Here is a 20,197-nt window from a genome sequence, read left to right on the forward strand (position 1 = left end):
CGAACTGTACCCTTCGTTGAAGAAGAATGAAAAACCTATTAACAAGTTTTATGTTTATCTCCTCTTAAGGAGATCCTTACGCATATATAAATAAATAAATGATATAATAATTGTATTGCATACTTTAATCTATGGTATTGTCTAGACGATGACAATTTGCTCAATCAGCTCTATATACAAATGCCTGAGGCATGATTCGAATTATGCATGAGGAGGCCAGGTCCATTGATGCTGCGGAGGTTCTTCTACCAAATTCTCCCATGGTTTCCACTCTTCCATTTTCTCTGCCAAAGATATTTCATACCTTGCTTGCATCATAAGTTCTTCGACTTGCCCGCAACCTATTTTTTCTTCTACAGCGTTCACATCGCTGTTCTGTAATGTCATAAACACAACATGTTAAACAATTTAATTTGAGTTAATAAGATGTGTTTGAGAGATTGTTCAGTACCTGCTGCACGATCTTCAACCTGTCTTGGACAAGTTTCTCAGTATGTATTCTGTAAACAGACTGTGATGGCAATTTAGCCAAAATGCGCAAAAGTTTCGTATACAGTGTATTAAGTTCACGATGAGGATATCGCGATACGGCGAGGCCCGTTAATCCTGTTGTCTGAAAAAAAGAACAGCCATTAAGGTGTAAAAATGCGGTAGTTTTCAAAATAACATATAAATGGAAGAGGATTTGGTTATGTTTTGAATGACACTCGAATTTGAGATAAATTCGGCATGACCAAACCTTTTCTACATCTTGATCGACCTCTACAAATGCGTTACCTTTTTTAATACTCCTGCCATGATCGAAAATATTATCCGATTACGAAAAAATTGATTACGCGACCAATCCTTAAACAAACTTTACGTCTAAAACTGTCTAAAAGAGATACATGCTTGTAGTAGCAGCAGCACTGTCTTATTACACTATCATTACCTAGAGGGCTTCGAATCAAAGAGGCACAAAAGTTGTTTCGAAGTCTGATTGGCTAGTGTCCTAAACTTCATCCATAAAAGAATTTAACCTCATTTTATATCACTCAAATTCATTCAACTTTCTCATATTTAAAAGAAAAATTAATTTCTTTAACTTACGTTCATATTACTAATACTTATGCAAATTTAAAGATTATTTATTTCTTTCTTTGTCTAATAATAGGAAGCTAATGCTAACAGTGAACACATTACGTCTTAAAATGCTCCTGTAATAGAATGTCTGCCCTTCAGGAGAACGTTTACCATTTTTACTATGTTGTCACCATCTGAAAAAAATTACTAACTGCACTACATGCTTGCTATATCATCCATTCTATAGTTTAAATGAGATATTTTCTTCGAGATTGTTATTACCTAATAATCCTTATTGTGTAACAAATCGTATGATTATTACGCATCTTGCGCTACATTTTATAAACAAAACCTTGAATAAAAAAGGTAGTATATAATAATAAGATCACTTTAAAGATAGAACATTTATTTGTACGTTTTCACGAGTAAAGGTGTTTATCGATTAGATTTAGCGACACGCTCAAGTTCATCTTTCTTTTTGATCGCGTACGAATTAGATGAGCCTTTGGCAGCATTAATGAGTTCATCAGCTAAGCATTCGGCAATTGTTTTAATATTACGGAATGCAGCTTCCCTAGCACCGGTACAAAGTAACCAGATTGCTTGATTCACGCGTCGTAATGGTGATACGTCCACCGCCTGTCTCCTGACTGTACCAGCACGACCAATACGCGTGGAATCTTCTCTAGGTCCTGAGTTAATAATGGCTGTCACAAGAACCTGAACCAAATGAAATTATATTTTTATCACAAGTGTGTGAACATATACAAGTATACATACATATACATAACTAATATATTTGTACACACAAAAAATTCAACAGTATTAATTACCTGTAAAGGGTTTTCACCCGTAAGGAGGTGAATTATTTCAAAGGCATGTTTTACAATTCGAACAGCCATTAACTTTTTGCCATTATTTCTACCATGCATCATTAAAGAATTTGTCAGGCGTTCTACTATAGGACACTGAGCTTTCCGAAATCGTTTCGCTGCATAGCGTCCAGCAGAATGTGGAAGATACTTTGCATTTTTCTCTTTGACAGCAATGTAATCTTGTAATGACATATCATTGACCTGCACATCGTCACAATTCCAACGACCGAACAGTTTAATTTCTGGTAATTCTGCAGAAAGTGTTACTGGTAAGGTCGTTGTGGTAGGTACCACTACATCATCAAATGTTTCCATGTCAGCCATGGTTTATCTGCAAAATAAAAATTTGTAGATTAAGCAGCTCTATGTCTTTCTTAAATGCAGATATTTCAATAAATTTTGACATAAAATAACAAGTACAATATGTGAGAAACGAGGAGAAACGATGCAAAGTGGGTAATTCATTTACATGCGAACAATTCTTTTAGCTCTCTTATAAACTTTAACAAGAGGACCACATCTACTTTAAATTTTAAAAATTGATCCTGGATATTTCGTAATATCAAGGATACTATATTTTCAGAATTATTTCTTTAACAGATACGCAAACACTAAGTAAAGTTTCCTCGTGTCAGATGTCAATGAACACGATGATTTCACGACAAAAAAAAATGCGTGTAAATTTTGTTTAACCGGATCACATATTTGAAACAAGTATCGGTATATCACAGAATTTGAATAGAAATAACGCTCATAGTAAACATAAGTTATGTTGAATATGAAATTTTATCCGAAAAGCACTAATTACAACTTCTGTTGATTCAAAATATATGAAAATCGTAAAAACATGTGGCCATGTGGTCACATGTATGATAGTAACACTTCAACTCATAATTTGTAGAGCATATAATACGTATACAATCACTGACAACCTCTGCGTGTTTCCGACGTTTTAATATCACTTTTTTTTACACGACCGGCAGGTAAATGCGTCGAACCTCCGAATTTCTTACCATACAACTTACGTTCACGTCTTCGTTGTATCAAGCGTGAACAGGAAAAGGCCATGACACTAGAGGCGCTTCGGCCTGTGATTGCCGGATTTCAATCACTCTAGTCAACATTAACGTACGACATAATAATATTCAAAGTTTATAGTGTCTATTGATAACGTCGAGCAGCGTGTTTTATTGCACAATTAATGCATATAATTTCGGTGACGAATTCATTCTTTAAAAAATTTGTAAGCCATAGAAGAGTTTCAGGCATAAAGTTGTTAATTTGACTACGACGTGTTTACGGCAGTTCTGTAAACGCACAAGCTGAAACGATTGGTTCGTGAGTTGCCATTTTGTGCGTGTATTTATGATCAGTTCTATTTAAAACGTGTACTGCCGTCGAATTTTAGTGGCTTCTCGTTAAGTCGTCGTCATCACCCAATAATACGGGTATAAAACAGTTCTTTCTAGTGTGTGATAAAGTGGCTTTTGTGTCATGTTGAGGGTTAGTACCGGTTGCCGAGTAAACCGGTACATGTCTGGAAGGAAAGTTCACGCTAAGTGCGAAAGATGTCACCACTGAAAAATCTAAAGCGACTTCCGGTTTTTGGACAAAAACGGTAAGGATCGTTTATACTTTTATTTTTTATTCGCTGTCATTTCGATGGATCACGGTAATTATTCATAATAGATAAATTACTTACCTTGCTACGCGTCCGCTTATTCGCGTGTGAAATATGATTTATAGTAGGTAAGGCGCGAAGACGGGTGAGAAATGTATAGGATAAAGACATAAAGCACGTAGATCTGTATGCTGTGTCTCTATTGTTTCACGATTACATAGATATCTCGTTCGAGCATAAACGCAATTAAGCGCTTAGCGTCATCGTTAAAGTTCCATAATTGTATTCGCGTAAAAGCAATTACGACTTCACTCTCAGCGACAAGCCATTTGTCTTGGAGAACAATTAACGAAGAACTTGCAAAACTGTACCCGAAATTTTCTGCGTAACATTTACAATCGAATAATACATTTACATAGTTACGTAGAATACATTTTGGTAAAACGTTTTTTTCGGTGTAATTCTTTACTCTATTAAAATCGAAGAAAACGACCGAACAGTACTTCAATAACAGTATCGAAAAAGAATTCTTACCGAGTATACGGGAAATTTGTCGTTTTATCGTATTACGAGCGACATTATGGACTAGCGTGTTCCTTCGGTACGTTTCGTATCGTATACCAACAAAAAGGTCGCGGTGAATATTTTCCTTTGATAGCCCGAATCGCACGAGGGAATCTTTGAATCGTTCTCGGAATATACTTGAACACCGATCAAGCTGTTTTTCGAGCGTAACGCAAACACGACCTAAATACGATTGAGGGCTAATAAGCTAATGTTACAACATGCATATGTGTCACACGAGATCCTTCGACGAAGATCAAGACTGAAAAGACACTACCTAGGGATTTCGTTAGATTTGATTTCGTAGGTGTTCTCCTCAGAAACACGGTGAAAAGTAGCCGGACGGGCACTGGTAGCTAAACCGTAGGGGGTTCGAGCCTGGGGTGTATCCTAGCAACTCACCGAAGACTACCGCTAGAGGGTAGTCATTCAGTAACGTAACTATGGCTTTTGGTACCTGGTGCACCGACACCTTTCCCAATGTTCGTTCTTTCATCGTCCTCCCGCGATTGACTCTATTCTCCGTTAGTTATTATTCATTCGCGGTGCGCTCGTTTCTTTCTTTCTTTCTTTCCCGTTTCTCCATTGGTTCGAGTATCGACTATCGAACCAGGCGGTAGACTTACAAGTATCTTAACTATTTATATCTCGTGTCGACGACAAATCCGTATAAGTACGCTCGTTCGTCTATAACGTGCATTTACATTCACGTGTTGAAACCTCGAACTCTTCTTACGTGGTCGAGCTTTGCGGTGACACTCTTTGGTAATAAGTTATTGGAGTAAAAGAGAGGTCGGCAACCACGTAGATACAAGTACCTAAGAGTTAACGGCTATATTGAATTTCTCTCTGCGTAACAACCTTGTCAGGCTTTTAGCGAAACTAAACAGGGGAGCACCGACGAGACGAAAGGATAGCGAACGGCAAAGGACGAAGAGGGAGCTCGGGTTCATTTCCGAGTGCATGTATATGCGCGCGCTTGTATACACGGTATTACCAAAACGAGCGGAGGAGGGGGGCGACGAGCCAGAACGGTGGAAGCGAGATAGAGTGCGGAGGAGGGCGTATAGGTGGAGTAAGCTATATATCGAGGCAAAAAGTATGACAGGCGATAAAGAAAGGAACGAAGGTAAAAGGAACTTCTAGAATATTTGGCAATAAATGCACCGAGGAATAGATAGGTGGGTGGAGTGGAGAGAGTATAATACGAAAAGGGTCGGGAGTAGGAAGAAGTTAAGAAATACGGAGCTACTTTGCCACCGACGGGAAGCACAAATAAGGGACAGAATACGTTATAGGTTAGAATCTCGCCCGAGAAAGGTGTTCGAATAGAGACGAAATTATTTAACAATAACCGTGAACGAAATTGTAACGGTGTACTATTTTTCTATCTCTTGTTTTCTCGTTCGGTGATTCTCGTTACTTTTCTATTTAAGTTCCGTCGGTAATTTCGATCTCACGATTGGAAATTTATGGAGGATTCCATCGTGTTCGTTTCCTTGTCGGCGTGAACCGAAATCGGGGAAAAATCGAAAGCTGATCCGTGTCTCGAGTAGAACGGTCGACGTTCGTGTTCGTGTAGCGATAAAAAAGGGCAGCGAAGCGAAAAGGGAAAGGAAGAGAAGTTGTAACGATTAGGTGGTACGGTTGGTGTGTCCGGTGACGTTGCGGTGGGAAGGGTCGATGCTGATACCGACGACGTAGAGAGCTCTGTTACGTACATACAAGGGGTCGCTGCATATTCGCTGACTTTTCTCGCATGACTCTTACGCCCCTCAACTTCGAATCAAAGAGTAAACGCGCTGTATGGCTGGTTTCGGCTTCAGCTTTGACTCCTGCAGCAGATATTGGCACACGGATATACCGTGGCCCGACCAAACACCAGAGAATACGATCCGTTTTATCTCGTTCCATTTCGTTCCATTCCGGACAGTTCTCGCGGAGAACGACGATAAATAAATTCGTTATTCGTTTTCGAATATGCGTTGTAAATTTCTATCGTCGAAATCCTCTCGACGAAAAATTACTACTCCCTCTGTTGTACATTTTTTTTTTATTTTTTTTTTTCAAATTTTCAATCCACTTTCTCCGGTGTTACAATTTCGTAACCGTTGGTTCGGATCGAAATTATTGGGTTGTTCGGAAAGTCATTTTCCAAAATGGAGAATATAATAATTTAATAAAATGTTTATACGCTTTAAAGAAAAAATCGTGTTTCATTTTCACCAAAAAAAAAAAACGAAACGACTTTTCGAACAACCTAATAATTACCGCGTAAGCGACGATTAATAATAATAATAATAATAATAATAATAATACTAAAAGCGTTCCCGTTACAGCGTTCCGTGAACGGGCTTTGGCGCGAAGAGCCCGAGGTAATGCGCGATGTGTAAACATAAGAAAATAGATGATGAAAAGGAAAACGAAAGTGGCGCGAAGAGAGAAAGAGAGAAAGAGAATGAGAGAGAGAGAGAGAGAGAGAGAGAGAGAGAGAGAGAGAGAGAGAGAGAGAGAGAGAGAGAGAGAGAAGGAACATTTTGCGAGGGGCGTTTTCGTGCAAGAAAGGAGGACGTTAAGTACATTTCGGACGTTTGTATAGAGCAATTAGTATTTACAAAAGGGGTAGGTGCGGTAGGAAGCGAGTTTGAACCCAGGGGGAAATTCAGTCCGTGCAATGGGAACGGGAGTACGAAATCGGTGCGCGAAGGTAGATAGAAGATAGAAACGAAACAAGAGGGGAGAACCGAGTGAAAAGAGAGTCGAGCAAGGGGGTTGACGAGACCACATGCTGCGAATACTCTTCTCCTCGCCTACTGTCCCCCTTCCCCCATCCCCCATCCCAACCCTCCTCCTCCCTTACAGCTTTTCGCGGCTACTATTATATAGTCCTCTTCCGACGCCCCTCTGATGCTGCGCGAACGCCCCACTAGCGCCAAAACGTGACGAGATTTTTTACCGAGATGTTCTTTTCCGTCGTTTTCGTCTTCCTTTGGTGCGTCTCAAAGACGTTCTCGTACCACGTCTCCGTCCTCGTTCGTTTCGCTATCGGATACTTAAAACCGAATTACTTCTGTATCGGTAATTTCTCGTTTAAGTAGTCGTAAGAAAATTCTTCGAGTGGAAAGAAAAATATCGAGAGTATTGATATTAAAGTATAAAAATATTAAATATCGACGTTAATAGAATGGCAATATTTTCTCTCGGTACCGTTTACCCAACTTTTTAACGTACAATGGATACACGTGCTGGTAAATAATTCATAAGTTACGAGCGAACCGTTTGTAAAAAGTACGGTGAAGGTGTCAGCAGTCCCGGAGAAACGAACGCGTGTAATAATAACGATAGCGAGATGTTCGTCCGCGTCGGTCCGTTGCGGCGACCCACGAAGGTGTTCCACACCGAGCTCTCCTCGAGTAAGGCTGTTCCGGGGACGAGGGTGGTAACGGGGGCCGAGAGGAGGGAGAGCTTGCGCGAGACAAACGCGAGCGAAAAAGGGTTGCGAAAGCTCGTAATTTCTCGCCCACGGAGAGCCATCGGGCCGGCCCTCGGTAGTTTTAACGGTTCATCGACGGTGGTTGAGTTCGAAAGCGAAATTCCAAGTAAACGGAGAAAGCACACACACATACACCGCGCGCACGCGGGGACGAAATACGTTCGGGATACGCGAAACGAGAGATCCGATCGAACGATAGAAGCGCGTTCCCCCCTTCCATCGAATCGAATCGAAGGCTCGGCACACGAGCCGAGTTTCGAAGAGAACCGAATCTTTTGAGCGCGAACATCCGCATAGAGAGATTCCGCGCTAGGCAATAGCATCCGCGAGGATCGACAAGGCCACGCCCATCCGGATATCGATTCGTTGACAGCGGTGCTTTTCGCTCGCGCTTCGAACATACCGAACTCGTAACTAACATCGTAATCGTCTCTGATTGTATCATCCGCTTAACCTCGGTGGTCGCTTGTCTCTCTCCTTTTGCTTCGTTTCGTCGTTAAAGGTAGATCGAAGAAGTCGAACGATAGAAAATATTCGCGTACCCTACAACGGAGAGTAAAATATCCCCGACGAACGAGCTTCCCGGCCGATGGTATTTAAAACGGATGGGTAACGATATTTCCTTTGATCGTGAATATTTACCAGACGGGAGGAGCGAGTAGGGATAGAAGTGGGGGGGGGGGGGGGGATACGGAGAGAGAGGTTAAATTTCGCGATAGAAAGGAGAGGAAGCGGACAAAGTGCCAAGGGAGAGCGAGGGAATTGAGAGAGAACGGAAGGAAATAGAGGCTGATAAGGGACGAGGCGAAGATGAAGAGACGTCAAGGACTCGAGGGAGACTCGACTTGACTCGACTCGAGTACGCGAGGATGGGTGTCGTTCCATCGAGGGGTGTTTCGTATCGACCGTTATTCGGCTCCGCCTATTCCAGAGTACCAGCGCCACGCGATTTCTCGCTCTTGTTTCCTTCCAAACTTCGTACAATCCAAACATCAACTGTGTGTAAGCTGTCGACTCGACGCAACGTTCGTTCTCGCGTACCACGCGAAACACGTACGTACGTAGCTACGCGGTAAACCGCTCGTTTAGTCACATCTCCCCCCACCACTACTCTCCCCGATGAACAACGATATTATCTCCGGAACGGTCTTCCGATTTTACTTTAAGAGTTCGTATACGTATTTACGGCCTTCTGTTCTCTGCACGATCGTGGATAATAATACCGTATACAACATTTAAACGCGACGCCGTAACGGTATAAATCGTTTCGCATTGTGTTACTCCTTACGTGCTTCGACAATCGTGGTAGATCTTTTCGTCGCGTTCAGCGCATTAGGTACGTTGCGCGACGTGTGTCGTGTTGCTTTCGCCCGTCGCGAACTCGCCATAAATTAACCACGATCTTGCGATTCGCGCATACAGCGTTATACGCGTGATGTACACGACTGTATCGTGACTAGAAGGAAATGGTACGCGCGAGCGAAGACGAGCAGAGGAGGGAAAAGCCGGCGGCTTGATTGATGGCGCGGAGAGAGGAAAAGGGACGCAGGGATTATGCGGTGGTGAAGCGAGGAGGGGACGCGAAGATCTAAAAACACGAGACGAGCAACGGCAGGCAGCGTCAGGCAGTGGGCAGCACGGGCGCGCAGTTTTCTTACGATATTTACATTGTTGTTTACTACCCGCCGACAGAGTGAAAGCAAGTCGAACATTTCACTTTTATCGGTGAAACGTCGGACGTGCCTTTTTTTCGCCGGAAAAATACCGCAATTTTCTTCCATAATTCCATGAATTTGCTCCTTTTGCCTCGTTATTAGCAAATGAATGCGTTTGACGTTGAACGAGGGAGCGTTCCGACGATGCGAAACGATAATTGAGGGTGAACGACTCTCGCGCCCCGATACTTGCCGGTAGGTACCGGAGTATATGGTGTGAAGTTTCATAAGACTGTCGGTCAAACGAGAAAATAAATAATTCATTCCCGTGATTGAATCGGCAATTTGTTCCGCGCGTAAACGCCGCGATAACGAATTCTGGTGTTGTCTCTTGCATCGAAATTCCATCGTTTTTATTCGACCAGATATCGAAAGTGCTCGGTCGCGTCGGTGGAACGCGCGCGCGCACATATCAATTCTTTCGCGACGATTTACCTGTACTTTATTGAAGAAGTAAAGTACCGATCTTGTCACACACATACTTCGAATAGGATCGATGCACCATAAAAGAGCCGCTGACATCTGTTCCGCGGTTCTGGAGATGCGACACTATGTCTGCAACGGTATTCAGAAGACAGATATACATAAATGCATACGTAGGTATATCGTGTACCACAGACGCGAGTATGAAAAAGTCTATCCCGTTCGTTCCATCGTTTACATTAAGGCGCACCGATAGCGGTAGTACATCGTATAATAAAATCGAACGAGCGACGTAAATACGTATTCCATTTTTTTTTCTTTCATTCTTTTTTTTTTCCTTCTTTCACCAGATTAGATAACGTGCGCGCGGGGAATCGATTCGTGTGTTACAGGTACACACATAATAATTGTTACGTCGATAAACGCGTTTACGTAGCGTCATCGGGACGGAGAAGTGTAAAAAGACGGTGAATTTTTCGGTCGGGACGTTGTTACGAAAAAAATACAGTTGAAATTGATCTTGACGGTAGACTCTTGACTCAAGCCTTTAAAGGGTCAAGTTCCACTAAAACTATTATTAATGGGACGGGGAAACTGCTACGTCCATTTGCTCTTAACCACGAACCACGTCGTACGGTTCATTATGGGAACTAAGAATTGTCGAGGAGAAAGAGATGGTGCTCGAGCAGAGCCATACACAAGCGCGCGCGTGTTCCGTGCGCGAGGGAGAGAGAGGTAACGAAGGGAGAGCAGAAGAATGAAGTAAGGGGCGAAGTGGTACTGGTGTGTTGTGGGGAGAGGGAAGGTTGTGACGAGGAAAGATAATAGGAAGAAAAGAGCAGGAGCAACAGAGTGACGGAGGGAAACAAAAATGTTCTGTATCGGCCTCGGATGGGGTCTAGGAGAATATACGTTACGAAACTGTCAAAGATCAAAGTCAACGTGTATACGATGCTAAGTCGTGCGTTTAGGGTAGACGACGCGCACACGGTAAATGTATTATGTTAATACAGGACGAGGAAGGGCACGTACCTTTCAAATAACAGCGAATCGAAATGTAACGATCCCAACGATGCCCCGAAGGCGGATGAAAACGAGCATCGGCGGACATTTCGATGGAATCGATGACACGACGGAATCTTTGATAGAACAATATCGTCGCAACGTAAGCGGCGGTCTTAAGCGAGTTTAATTTCGTTTTCTTCGTTGAACTCGTGTACCAAGTGTCATTTGTCAACGACAAATGCTCGAGCTTGCCGCTGGTGTAGCTCGCTATAACAACGTGTAAGAGACGATAGACGGAGAGTATAAGAGAGTAGAATGGAGGGTGGAACATAATAGAGAGGCAGAAAGAGAAAAACAGAGAAGAGTTTTGTTTCGATGTATGTTCATACATACGGTGGTGCCCGCAAGCAGGGCTGCTTCTGCTTTCGACGAGGAAAAGGAGGAGGAGGAGGTGGTGGAGGTGAGGAGGGTCTTCTAGCTCCTTCGGGCTCCTTCGTGCTCCTTCGTATTTCTCCAAGCTCCTTCGGCTTCTTTTCTTCTTTCCGGGTTTTGCCACGCTCACCGTGACACCACACGGCCTTCGGTAGAAGACGACGGAGGACGCCTGTGCAGAACCCTCGCCCTGCTTCTAACGGTTGCCCAACACCGGAAACCGACAAATGGGGCCCCTCTCCTATTTTTCAGTTTTTCTCGCTTCGATCGTTTACGTTCCCTTTTTCGTCACGTTAACGTTCACAGGTGTCTGGGTTTCGATGCACGAGGTAATTAAGCGTCTTGCAAGGACGACAACGTAATACACGTATTCAATGCTCCGAGAATACGAGAATATTTCAAGCCCGTGTAAACGTACAGTTCGTGTACTCAATGTCGCGAACGAAACATGTAGGTTAGTGTATTTACAGGGCGAATAGATCGAGTAGTGAATTCGAATAGCGTCGTTCTATAGACATCGTTATACACGTGTACAATATCGTTGATATTAACAGCTTGGAACATTTTGTGGAACGCTTATAGGTTGAGTGTATAAAAGCGGTATTTAACGTTGGATTCGCGTGCGAGGAAGCGAGACAAATAAGAAACCTTGTCTTGCAAAGCAGCGACTTTTTTTTCCTTCAATAAATCTCGTCCAATGCGATAAGACGTTTGATCGATTGCGACAGTGTTTCTACGACGATGGAAAAGATTTTGTAGCGACTGTTGAAGGTAGCAGAGTGGCGACTGGAGCGACGGATACGGTCCTGCCCGAAGTTACCCGAATACGGTCGAGAACGGCCGATCTTGGTGGAGGCCCGTAGCCATGTGTTGCGGTCTGCCGTGAGTGCTTTCTGACAAGGGAGGTGCGGTGTCTGCGTTTTTTCTTTACTCGTCACAAACTAGAAAACTGCGATTTTTCAAGCAGGCCGACGAGCTGCGCGTGGCCAAGGTATCGCGGAATCGTGTCGAAAAGACTCGGGTGTGCCTGAATGCGAGCGAAGTTCGACATTTGGGAAAGAAAGTGTGTGTATTTCTCGCGGCGTCGGCCGAACGAGACGACGAAGAAGGAGCTGCTGCTTCGTCTCTCGATGTGTACGCGAGCCTATGCTCGTGGTGTCTCTGTGAGAGTGCGCGATCGAAACGAACAGCACCGATCCGGACCAGTTAAACACCGGTAGACGTTCGCGAACGCAAAGACCGAAACAGAGGCATCGAGTGGAAACGAAGAAAGAGAGAGTGCGCATGATAATCGTATCCTCGATAGCTGCCGGATAGAGACGCGCAGGGTGCTGCGTGCAAACATCTTTCTCATTCTCGCTGTGTCTCTCTCCCTCACTCCTTCCCACGTACCTTTTCCATCCTTCTGTTTGTGTCTTTCTCGATACCTCTGCCTCTGTTCTTGTGTGTGTATCGGGATGAGCGCGCGAGCAAACGAACAAACGAACGAGTGCGCACGGGCATGCTCGTTTCTGTGTTGGTACTAGCATCATCCCGTTCGTCGTGTTTTGTGTATTCTGCTTGTAGCGAGTGTCGCCTGGACGTATTGGAATTATCGTGAATATGGCTCGTTAATTACACGTCGCGAGCTTCGTAAATTTGTAGCCACGATATCGTTCCGGTTCCCGTGAGTTTGGCGAGCGGCTATTGGATCTATCGGAGCTCGAAACGTTCCTCGTTGCTCGCGTCGACAGAGAGAAAGAGAGAGAGAGAGAGAGAGAGAGAGAGAGAGAGGGCGAGTGAGCGAGAGGGAGAGAGAAGAGAAAGAGAGAGATAGAGAGAACTCGAGCAGTGTACGCGCCGTATTCCGTACTCCCAAAAGGTGCTACGTATCCTCGTTCCTATGTTGTGCGTTGGTGTTTACCCAGTGTGACGAAAAGTGATGTGCTCGCGATGTGCCCGCGTTAAAAGATAAAGCGGGGTCTCAAACAAAGATAAAGTGCAACGTTGAAAAGAGAAGGAGTCGGAGTGCACGATGTGGGAAAGAGACAGAGGTGAAATGAGAGAGTGAGAGTGAAGGTGGGCAAGCAGCATCGGTTAACCACTACCGAAAAAGAAGAAGAATACAACGTCGCGCGCAGATAATCGACTCGAATTCGATCGAATCTATACGATGAACGGTTCTGTAAGGTGTATTTAAATGTTTGACCGTTCTTCCGCGAGTAGTGTAACATCGAGATCGGGTCGAGAGTGGCCCGTTTGTGCGTGCGCATATATGAACGTGTGAACAGGGTCGTGAGGTGAATATGCGGCGTGTCACGAGACACTCGACATCGTCGGAAAATTGATCATCCTTCTTGGAACTGGATTACCTTACGGGATACCACTGGCGTCGATGAATCCATACATACGACCGATAAACGGATAGCATCGAAAGAAGGAGAAATACTTTCAGAAACGCTGGACTTGGTCGGCGTGTGTACTCTTCTAGTCGCTGATACGCGCGCACAATGGTAAGGAGCTCGTACTTCCGTCGAACAACACTTTTCGTGCGTGCTCGCGCGTGTGTTCACGCGGGAGCGTGTGCGCGCTTATGTCGTGCACGTACATGCTCATCACTTGACCGTTGCGGGGACGCAGCGCGTATGCGTACTCGTACTCCGAGTGTGTGCGCGTTGGCTCGCCTCGCCTCGTCTCTCCTAGCCTCGAGTCTCGCGAGCAAAAGCGAAGCCGGTACGCGACGTACGTGTCGCGCACACATTCTCGCGCTCGACTGTAGCGATCTGCTGCCTGTCTTCTTCGGAACTGGTATCGTGTACATATTTCGCAGTATGATGCGCGCATTACTTCTACGCGCCATTTACGCTTTGACTGCTCATCTTTCGTATCGTTTTCGCGTGGTTTGATACGACGCAAAATTTTTCACGATCCCGGGTTTCTGGTATGATCGATTATGATCGCGCTCAACCAAATACGATGCGACCTCGGCTTTTATACCTTTCTAGAGTTTTTTTCCAAAGACGCTGTTCGCTTCGTGCCACAATGCAGATCGTTCTCCTATACCTCGTTTGCGCGCACTTTACTTCGCGTCGATAACAATAGCCTCTTGAAATATTAATCACGATTCGATTTCGATCACTTATTGTTCTGATGCAAGGATGCATATTCTTGATTGATCTTTCCCCGTCAGATATGCCTACCTGGAATTGTACAAAAGCCTATACCTAATCCAAGAGACTGAAACGCGTTCGACTCGTGCCAGCGTTCAATCTTTGTATTTCACTGACGGTATTGATCGGGTAGATTAGGCAAATGAAAATAAATCGTTGCGTTTCAAGTTTGATTTAAAAGAGATGATTCTGCTTCTTGTTCGTGTTCCGATATTTTAACGAGCGACTGGCATAGCGTAACACGATGCGCAGTTTTGTGCTCGAATATGGTGCTCCTCGTCACAGGGAGGCATCGCGTTTCACGAATGACGCTACGTCGCATCGAATTCGATCGTCCTCTCACCTCTTGTACCCTATGGCCTTCAAAAAGGACCCAAAACGAATGGCCTTACGGGACAATGTAGAACAATGTTACCCTTTTGTAATTTTTGTCGCGAAATAATCGCCGAACGAATTAAAATTTCGATAGGTTCGCACGAATAATTTATAGCTCGTTTATTATTCCTCCCCCCTCCCCCTGTTGGTTTGGCAATTTAGGTACGAAATCGTTGGGTGAAATATACGAACAACGACCTCGTTTCGTTTTACGTAACGACGAATTTAACGTATTTCTTCCTTTTCGATTTCGAATGCCTAGGGGCAACCATCGCCACGCGAAATCGAGAAGTACGTCCGCAATGGTGGTTTTGTTAGACCGAATCGCCGAACGCTCGATGCACATCCGATACGCGTATCTTTCCAAACCGGTACGCCTGCTGGCGTTACTGCTCACCTCGTCAATTCTCCTTAACGCGATTGTACTACGAGAATCGAAACGTTACCATCGGCCGTTTTCTTCAGTTTCTCATCATCGTTCGACGAAACATTTGATTTATGCTATCCCAACACATCGGCCGAGCGTACCCGTCGCGACGCGTTTACCACTTTATTCGCGTGAAGGAGAAAAGTTTGTTTACATTCTCCGCGGTACAAGTGTGTCCGAAAGGGAGATACAATGGGAAATATTTGGTTCAACGACCGTTACATTTCGCTCGAACATTTTTCACAGCCATCCTGCCACGGAAACGTTTGATACGCCGAGTTTCGTCCCAACGTGTATACATATATGTATGTATTTACGTAACACGACTGGAGGTCGTTATAATGGTTACAGAGCGTCATCGTTTAATACTCGCGCGTTTCACACCGTGTCTTATGATCGCGTGGAATCGATACGGGATTTTCGATGGACGTACCGCCGAATGTTGGATTTACAGTGAGCCGCCGGACCAGTAGAGCCCCCCCCTTCCCCCGCGATCAACTATTCCATCGTGACTCACGGGTACGTTTTAAACGACGAAACGTCTGATTTTCCAGCGAAACGATATAATTTCAATTAATTAACTTGATTGACATTAAACGAGAACATTTTGCCCGGAAGTAGTAAACATACGTATACGTCGCGCGTAGGTATATGCGCGTAGGTACACACGTACGCGGTGCGATACGATCGCTATTGTCGGTTTATAACCGAGAGAGCGGTGAGTGAACCCAAACGATCCTCGTGGAGAGTAATTAGCGGTCGTCGTCGGTGGGGCGGCAACGTTGCCGACCTCGAGGTGTCGTTAACGAGCGGTTTAAACGGTCGCTCTTCTCGAGAGAATGAGAAATCGATGCTCGATCGATTCATCTCGATTGGCTCTCGTATCTTCGACTTTCTTTCCACTTACCACTGTTTCGAGCAGTTTTTCATCCTACCTTTCGTGATTCGCGCGCACGCACCGTCTTCCACCTACGGCTCGTCGATCGATTGTCTCTGATACTTGTAAAAGCGAACAGGATGAGAGCTCGATCGCAGGACATTGTGCAAATTAGTGGGACGTGCGCGCGCGCGCACGCCCGAGAAACATCGTGATTTACATACCTCATTGTTTCGTATACCGTTGATGTTTCACAACATTATTCGTTCGCGGTTCGACCGTAATTTCTTTCGATCAACTGTCGTGAGTAACGTCACGATTATTTATCACCGTACACGGTTTCTCTGTTCGCTTCTTTTTAATCAACTTTTTTTTTTTATTCTCTTAGAGTAGCGTTTTCCAACCCCTGGACCGTGACATCTAATTATTTTTATACTTTTAGAACTTTGTTATTTTTTTTATAATTTTCGTTAAATAATAACTTTTTTTTTAAACTATATTTAATTCTACTATGTTCGGTACAATTTCTAGCGCAATCAATAAATATATACGAAAGTTTTGCATTTGTGGAAATTAAAAATTTTTTTTTGATATCAAGAATTGTTGCGTGTCGCAAAAATCTTATCGGATTTGGAACGTGTCGTTGATTCGAAAAGGGTTGGGAAATACTTTTTTAGGGTGCGCTTCCTGTTTGTTATTTCGTCGAAGGTGAATTACTCTTGTAACAATAAATTACCATTTCATCGGGCAAACGGTCCAGGCATAATTACAGAAATACAGTTCGTTTTAATTAGCGATGTCGATGCGTACATTATTCTAATCTGGAATTGATTAAGCGGCCGACTTTAGACGCACGGTCATCGAGCGACTGTCGTGTTTCCAACGATAACCCTTGTACGATAAAATCGTCTCCCCGTAGCATTGGTAAATCATTATTGTCGTTTCCATTAACGGAATCGTTAGTATTGTCCTCCGGTGTGCACGATACGCTGGTTACGTGACGTTTTAATCCGTGAAAAATATTTTATGCAATTTTATCGCGAATCTCGTAATCCCGCGTCATCTTTTCGTTAATTCGAACGTGCTTATTGTCGTGTATCGAGCACGCGCGTGGAACTCGAAGCGTTAGCCAATTACCAATAACGTAGAGAACTAAATTTTTAACGGTGGTATTTCTAAAATACGAAAGGAAACGTTCCCTCTTAATTCGACTTGAAAAGTTGCCCGCAGCGGCGTCCAAAAGCATTCGGTATTCACATCGACGGAAGAGTAGTCGTAACTCATAATGGTGTAGTTACGTTTTTCGGAGAGAGAGAGAGTTCGAAAGCTAGCCCGATTTTTATTTGTCCATCGTACGATATTGCGTTACGTTCGTCTCTGACTCATATTAAAATTGTCGAGTACTTCGCGAGTACTCGAACCGTGTATTATTTGCTTACTTTATACGCGTACGAGTTTATATAACGTTCAGTTGCACATCCACGTGCATATTTACGTATCTCCTTTGCCCGGAACTTAAACGTTACACGAGTAAAGTTAATTATCGAATTTACAGAAAAGACACGTGCGTGTGCGACATACGTTCGTCAGAGTGCACGGCTACAAAACGCCCGACAAACGCTTCGTCGTTAAAGGTGGTTCGCTAGAAGTTACGCTTTTGGTTAAGACTGTACTACTGGATGAACTACGGAAGGGTATCTGGCATAGAACTTATTGTCCAGAGTTACAGGATGCTTGGCCATTTTAATACAACGATAAACAACGTAACTTTCTCCGCGTGGGAAAAAAGTTTGATCCTTTGCCAATGTACTTCCGTTGGCACTTTTTTCGCGGATACACCTAGCACTATTACATGGACAGATGTACAGTTAAAACGAATCACGGCCAATACTTTCCCGGGGCAGGAATGTCGAGTCTACGGGCAAGCACAAAATGGCTGCCAGCAGGAGCGATCGACCGTGCGTGCGTGCGAGCAAGCGAGTTAGGTGATGTTGTTTCTTCCCCTCTCCTTGTCGCTCTCACAGTTCCTTCCTACATTCACACATGCACGCGCATTCTCTCTGTCTCCCTCGTGTCGGCTTCTCTTGTATCTCTTTCCCTCGCTTACACACGTTTTCAACGTACGTTCGGTCATGCTGTCCCTTTCCTTTCCCCTTTAACCATATAATATCTTTTTCCGTTCAAATTGCAGTATAACCTTCCTGCTTCCCTTGCTCGCTCCCTTCTTTTTTTTCGTTTCTTCTCCGTGTATCTGCCTATCTTCCCATCGAGCTGTCCTTTTCTTGTACATTAGCACGGTCACGCAGGTATCGCGTCTGTGGAAGCGTGTTTCTCTTGTTCGCAGTTTCACCGTCGGAATCGCTGGAACGGCGTTGATTCGTTTCCGTCTTATGCGCCTCTAAACCATAGTTGTGTACTCGGTCGTTATTCGTGACCATGGGACAAGGATTCGCGATGTTCGTGCCGATTGATTTCCAACCTCCTTCATAACCTCGAAAGTTTTGTGTCTCGCGACGAACTGCGTTTCCAATGTTCCGTATCGCCGATCGTGATCTTACGCCCGTCTCGGCTTAGGGGTGGCGTTTCGTGTAGCTTCGTCGCTGTACAATTTGCATTCGAATGGGATAATAGAATTACGGGTAACGTTCACGGAAAGAAGTAATTAAAAACATGACCATTGCCTCGAAGGGTGCAAAGAATAGGGTAGCAGGAACGAGCAACAGCGGCGTTGACCGACTCGTAGAGCGAGCGAGGGTACGTCGCGTAGCATGGCACGACATCGATGCCACTGAAACTCGTATAGGCGTGTTAGCTTCACCAACACACTGTCGTGCTCGTGGCTCTCGCAACGTTCCGCGATCACCGCATACGTACTAATTGTGCGGCGTAACCAGCCAAGCTACATTGTCTGGCATTATGTGTACATGACATACACGCCACTCTCTCGGACGGATGTGCACAGTTTTTCGAAAGTTCGCAAACGCGTATCGAACCAATTTTGTCGGTATTCTCGTTTGTTTTCCCCATTCTATTTCGTGTCTTCGTTTCGTCACAGACGTCGCCACGGGACGTTACTATTCCTCGACAGCCGAGCCGTTCTCTATCGGTACGATATATCATAAATCGGCCACGTTAGCAGTATTGCCAGACTCGCGTCAACGAGCGCGCATTTATCGTGCGAGAAAAACAATCGTTCGTTGTTTTTCCCTACGAGAGCATAATTGCTACAAATCGGTTGTCAAATGAGATTAATGCGACGTCTGACCGTGATCGCGCCAGTGCGCAACAAAAGATATGCCTTTACTAAAACTAAACGATTCGAGCACATGTCAATTACGCAATCATTGTGCGAGCTGTTTTTCGAATCGACGCCGTTTTTTTTTACCGATTTTGTCGCTTCGTAAGAATACGTTTATACAATCCGAACGTAGAGATTGATCGATTCTGAAATCGAAGATGCAGAAATTGTATTTTTTACTCGGTCGTGTAAAGAAATAATTACCAGCGACTGGACCCCCCCCCCTTGTCTTTTGAAGGAACGTTTAAGGCGGAATCTTTTACCTGGAATTGTAACGAGGTTACATAGCCTCTTCTAGCGAGAAATGTTTCTTCGTCGTGATATGTAATGGCGAAATCGTAAGAAAATTATAGCGTGAAAAAAAATATACGTTCCTTTTGAGCGGTGAATTTTATGGATCTCCAATAGTTTATACCTGCCGTGCTCGGGCATTATATCAAATAATTCGCATCGATTCTTTTACGATTATCGTTATTTACGTCCGATCGTAACTTTCGATTTAAAAAAAACTGTGCGCTTTTGTCACAAATTTGAGCAATTGGTTCGATATATTCCTGTTTACGATGGGGATATATCATTCTCCGTTACACTGAAAACTAAATTGGAATTTACGCGGAAGAGTATTAAAACGATAGGGAAATCTTTTTTTAGAAATCCATATCTGTCTCGTTCCACCGAGTATCGATATTCCGATCTCAGATAAAAGTTGGCAGATAATCAGCGATAGGTGGTAATTATACGCTCGTGTATCTTTGGTTTTTCTGCGATCCTTGCGATCGGTCGCTACTTAATTTTTTTTTTTTTTTTTTTTCCCTGTAAACCGATATTATTGGTAGAAACGGATCTTCCGTGACAAAAACGTCTGGACGGTTGGGCTCAAG

At 44.1% G+C, this 20,197-nt stretch overlaps 3 protein-coding genes across 6 annotated transcripts in view; 1 reads left to right on the top strand and 2 right to left on the bottom strand.

Annotated features, from left to right (window-relative positions):
- Positions 1 to 104: 104 nt before the first annotated feature.
- Positions 105 to 936, bottom strand: Nd-13b (NADH dehydrogenase (ubiquinone) subunit ND-13B). The gene is made up of 3 exons (XM_076310793.1): positions 778 to 936; positions 452 to 613; positions 105 to 375 (listed from the first exon to the last, which is right to left on the bottom strand). The coding sequence occupies exons 1-3, from the start codon at positions 796 to 798 to the stop codon at positions 202 to 204; spliced, it is 357 nt and encodes a 118-aa protein (XP_076166908.1). The 5' UTR covers positions 799 to 936; the 3' UTR covers positions 105 to 201.
- A 515-nt stretch (positions 937 to 1,451) lies between these two features.
- Positions 1,452 to 3,023, bottom strand: Rps5a (ribosomal protein S5a). Of its 3 annotated transcripts, none has more exons than XM_076310790.1 (3): positions 2,963 to 3,023; positions 1,896 to 2,268; positions 1,452 to 1,782 (listed from the first exon to the last, which is right to left on the bottom strand). In XM_076310790.1, the coding sequence occupies exons 2-3, from the start codon at positions 2,259 to 2,261 to the stop codon at positions 1,498 to 1,500; spliced, it is 651 nt and encodes a 216-aa protein (XP_076166905.1). In that variant the 5' UTR covers positions 2,262 to 2,268; positions 2,963 to 3,023; the 3' UTR covers positions 1,452 to 1,497. The 3 variants fall into 3 exon arrangements, with proteins under 3 accessions (XP_076166905.1, XP_076166906.1, XP_076166904.1); XM_076310791.1 differs by having other exon boundaries at positions 2,951 to 3,018; XM_076310789.1 differs by having other exon boundaries at positions 2,870 to 2,989.
- A 233-nt stretch (positions 3,024 to 3,256) lies between these two features.
- LOC143146445 (uncharacterized) overlaps positions 3,257 to 20,197 on the top strand; it is a 57,046-nt gene continuing 40,105 nt past the window's right edge. The window contains exon 1 of one of the 2 annotated variants that reach the window (XM_076310770.1): positions 3,257 to 3,555. The gene's annotated coding sequence lies outside the window, so the exon portion shown is untranslated. Of the gene's footprint in view, positions 3,556 to 12,092; positions 13,683 to 20,197 lie in introns of those variants that run through there. The other variant, XM_076310769.1, reaches the window with a different exon arrangement.

Source organism: Ptiloglossa arizonensis, chromosome 4 (genome assembly GCF_051014685.1).
Source record: "Ptiloglossa arizonensis isolate GNS036 chromosome 4, iyPtiAriz1_principal, whole genome shotgun sequence".
NCBI classification, from domain to species: domain Eukaryota; kingdom Metazoa; phylum Arthropoda; class Insecta; order Hymenoptera; family Colletidae; genus Ptiloglossa; species Ptiloglossa arizonensis.

Coding starts and splice junctions, on each gene's coding strand:
- Nd-13b (XM_076310793.1), bottom strand. CDS start 798: ATGGCAGGAGTATTAAAAAAG. Junction 614..777: donor TGGCAGGAGTATTAAAAAAG/GTAACGCATTTG, acceptor TCTTTTTTTCAG/ACAACAGGATTAACGGGCCT. Junction 376..451: donor GGTTGAAGATCGTGCAGCAG/GTACTGAACAAT, acceptor ATGACATTACAG/AACAGCGATGTGAACGCTGT.
- Rps5a (XM_076310790.1), bottom strand. CDS start 2,261: ATGGCTGACATGGAAACATTTGATGATGTAGTGGTACCTACCACAACG. Junction 1,783..1,895: donor CGGGTGAAAACCCTTTACAG/GTAATTAATACT, acceptor CATTTGGTTCAG/GTTCTTGTGACAGCCATTAT.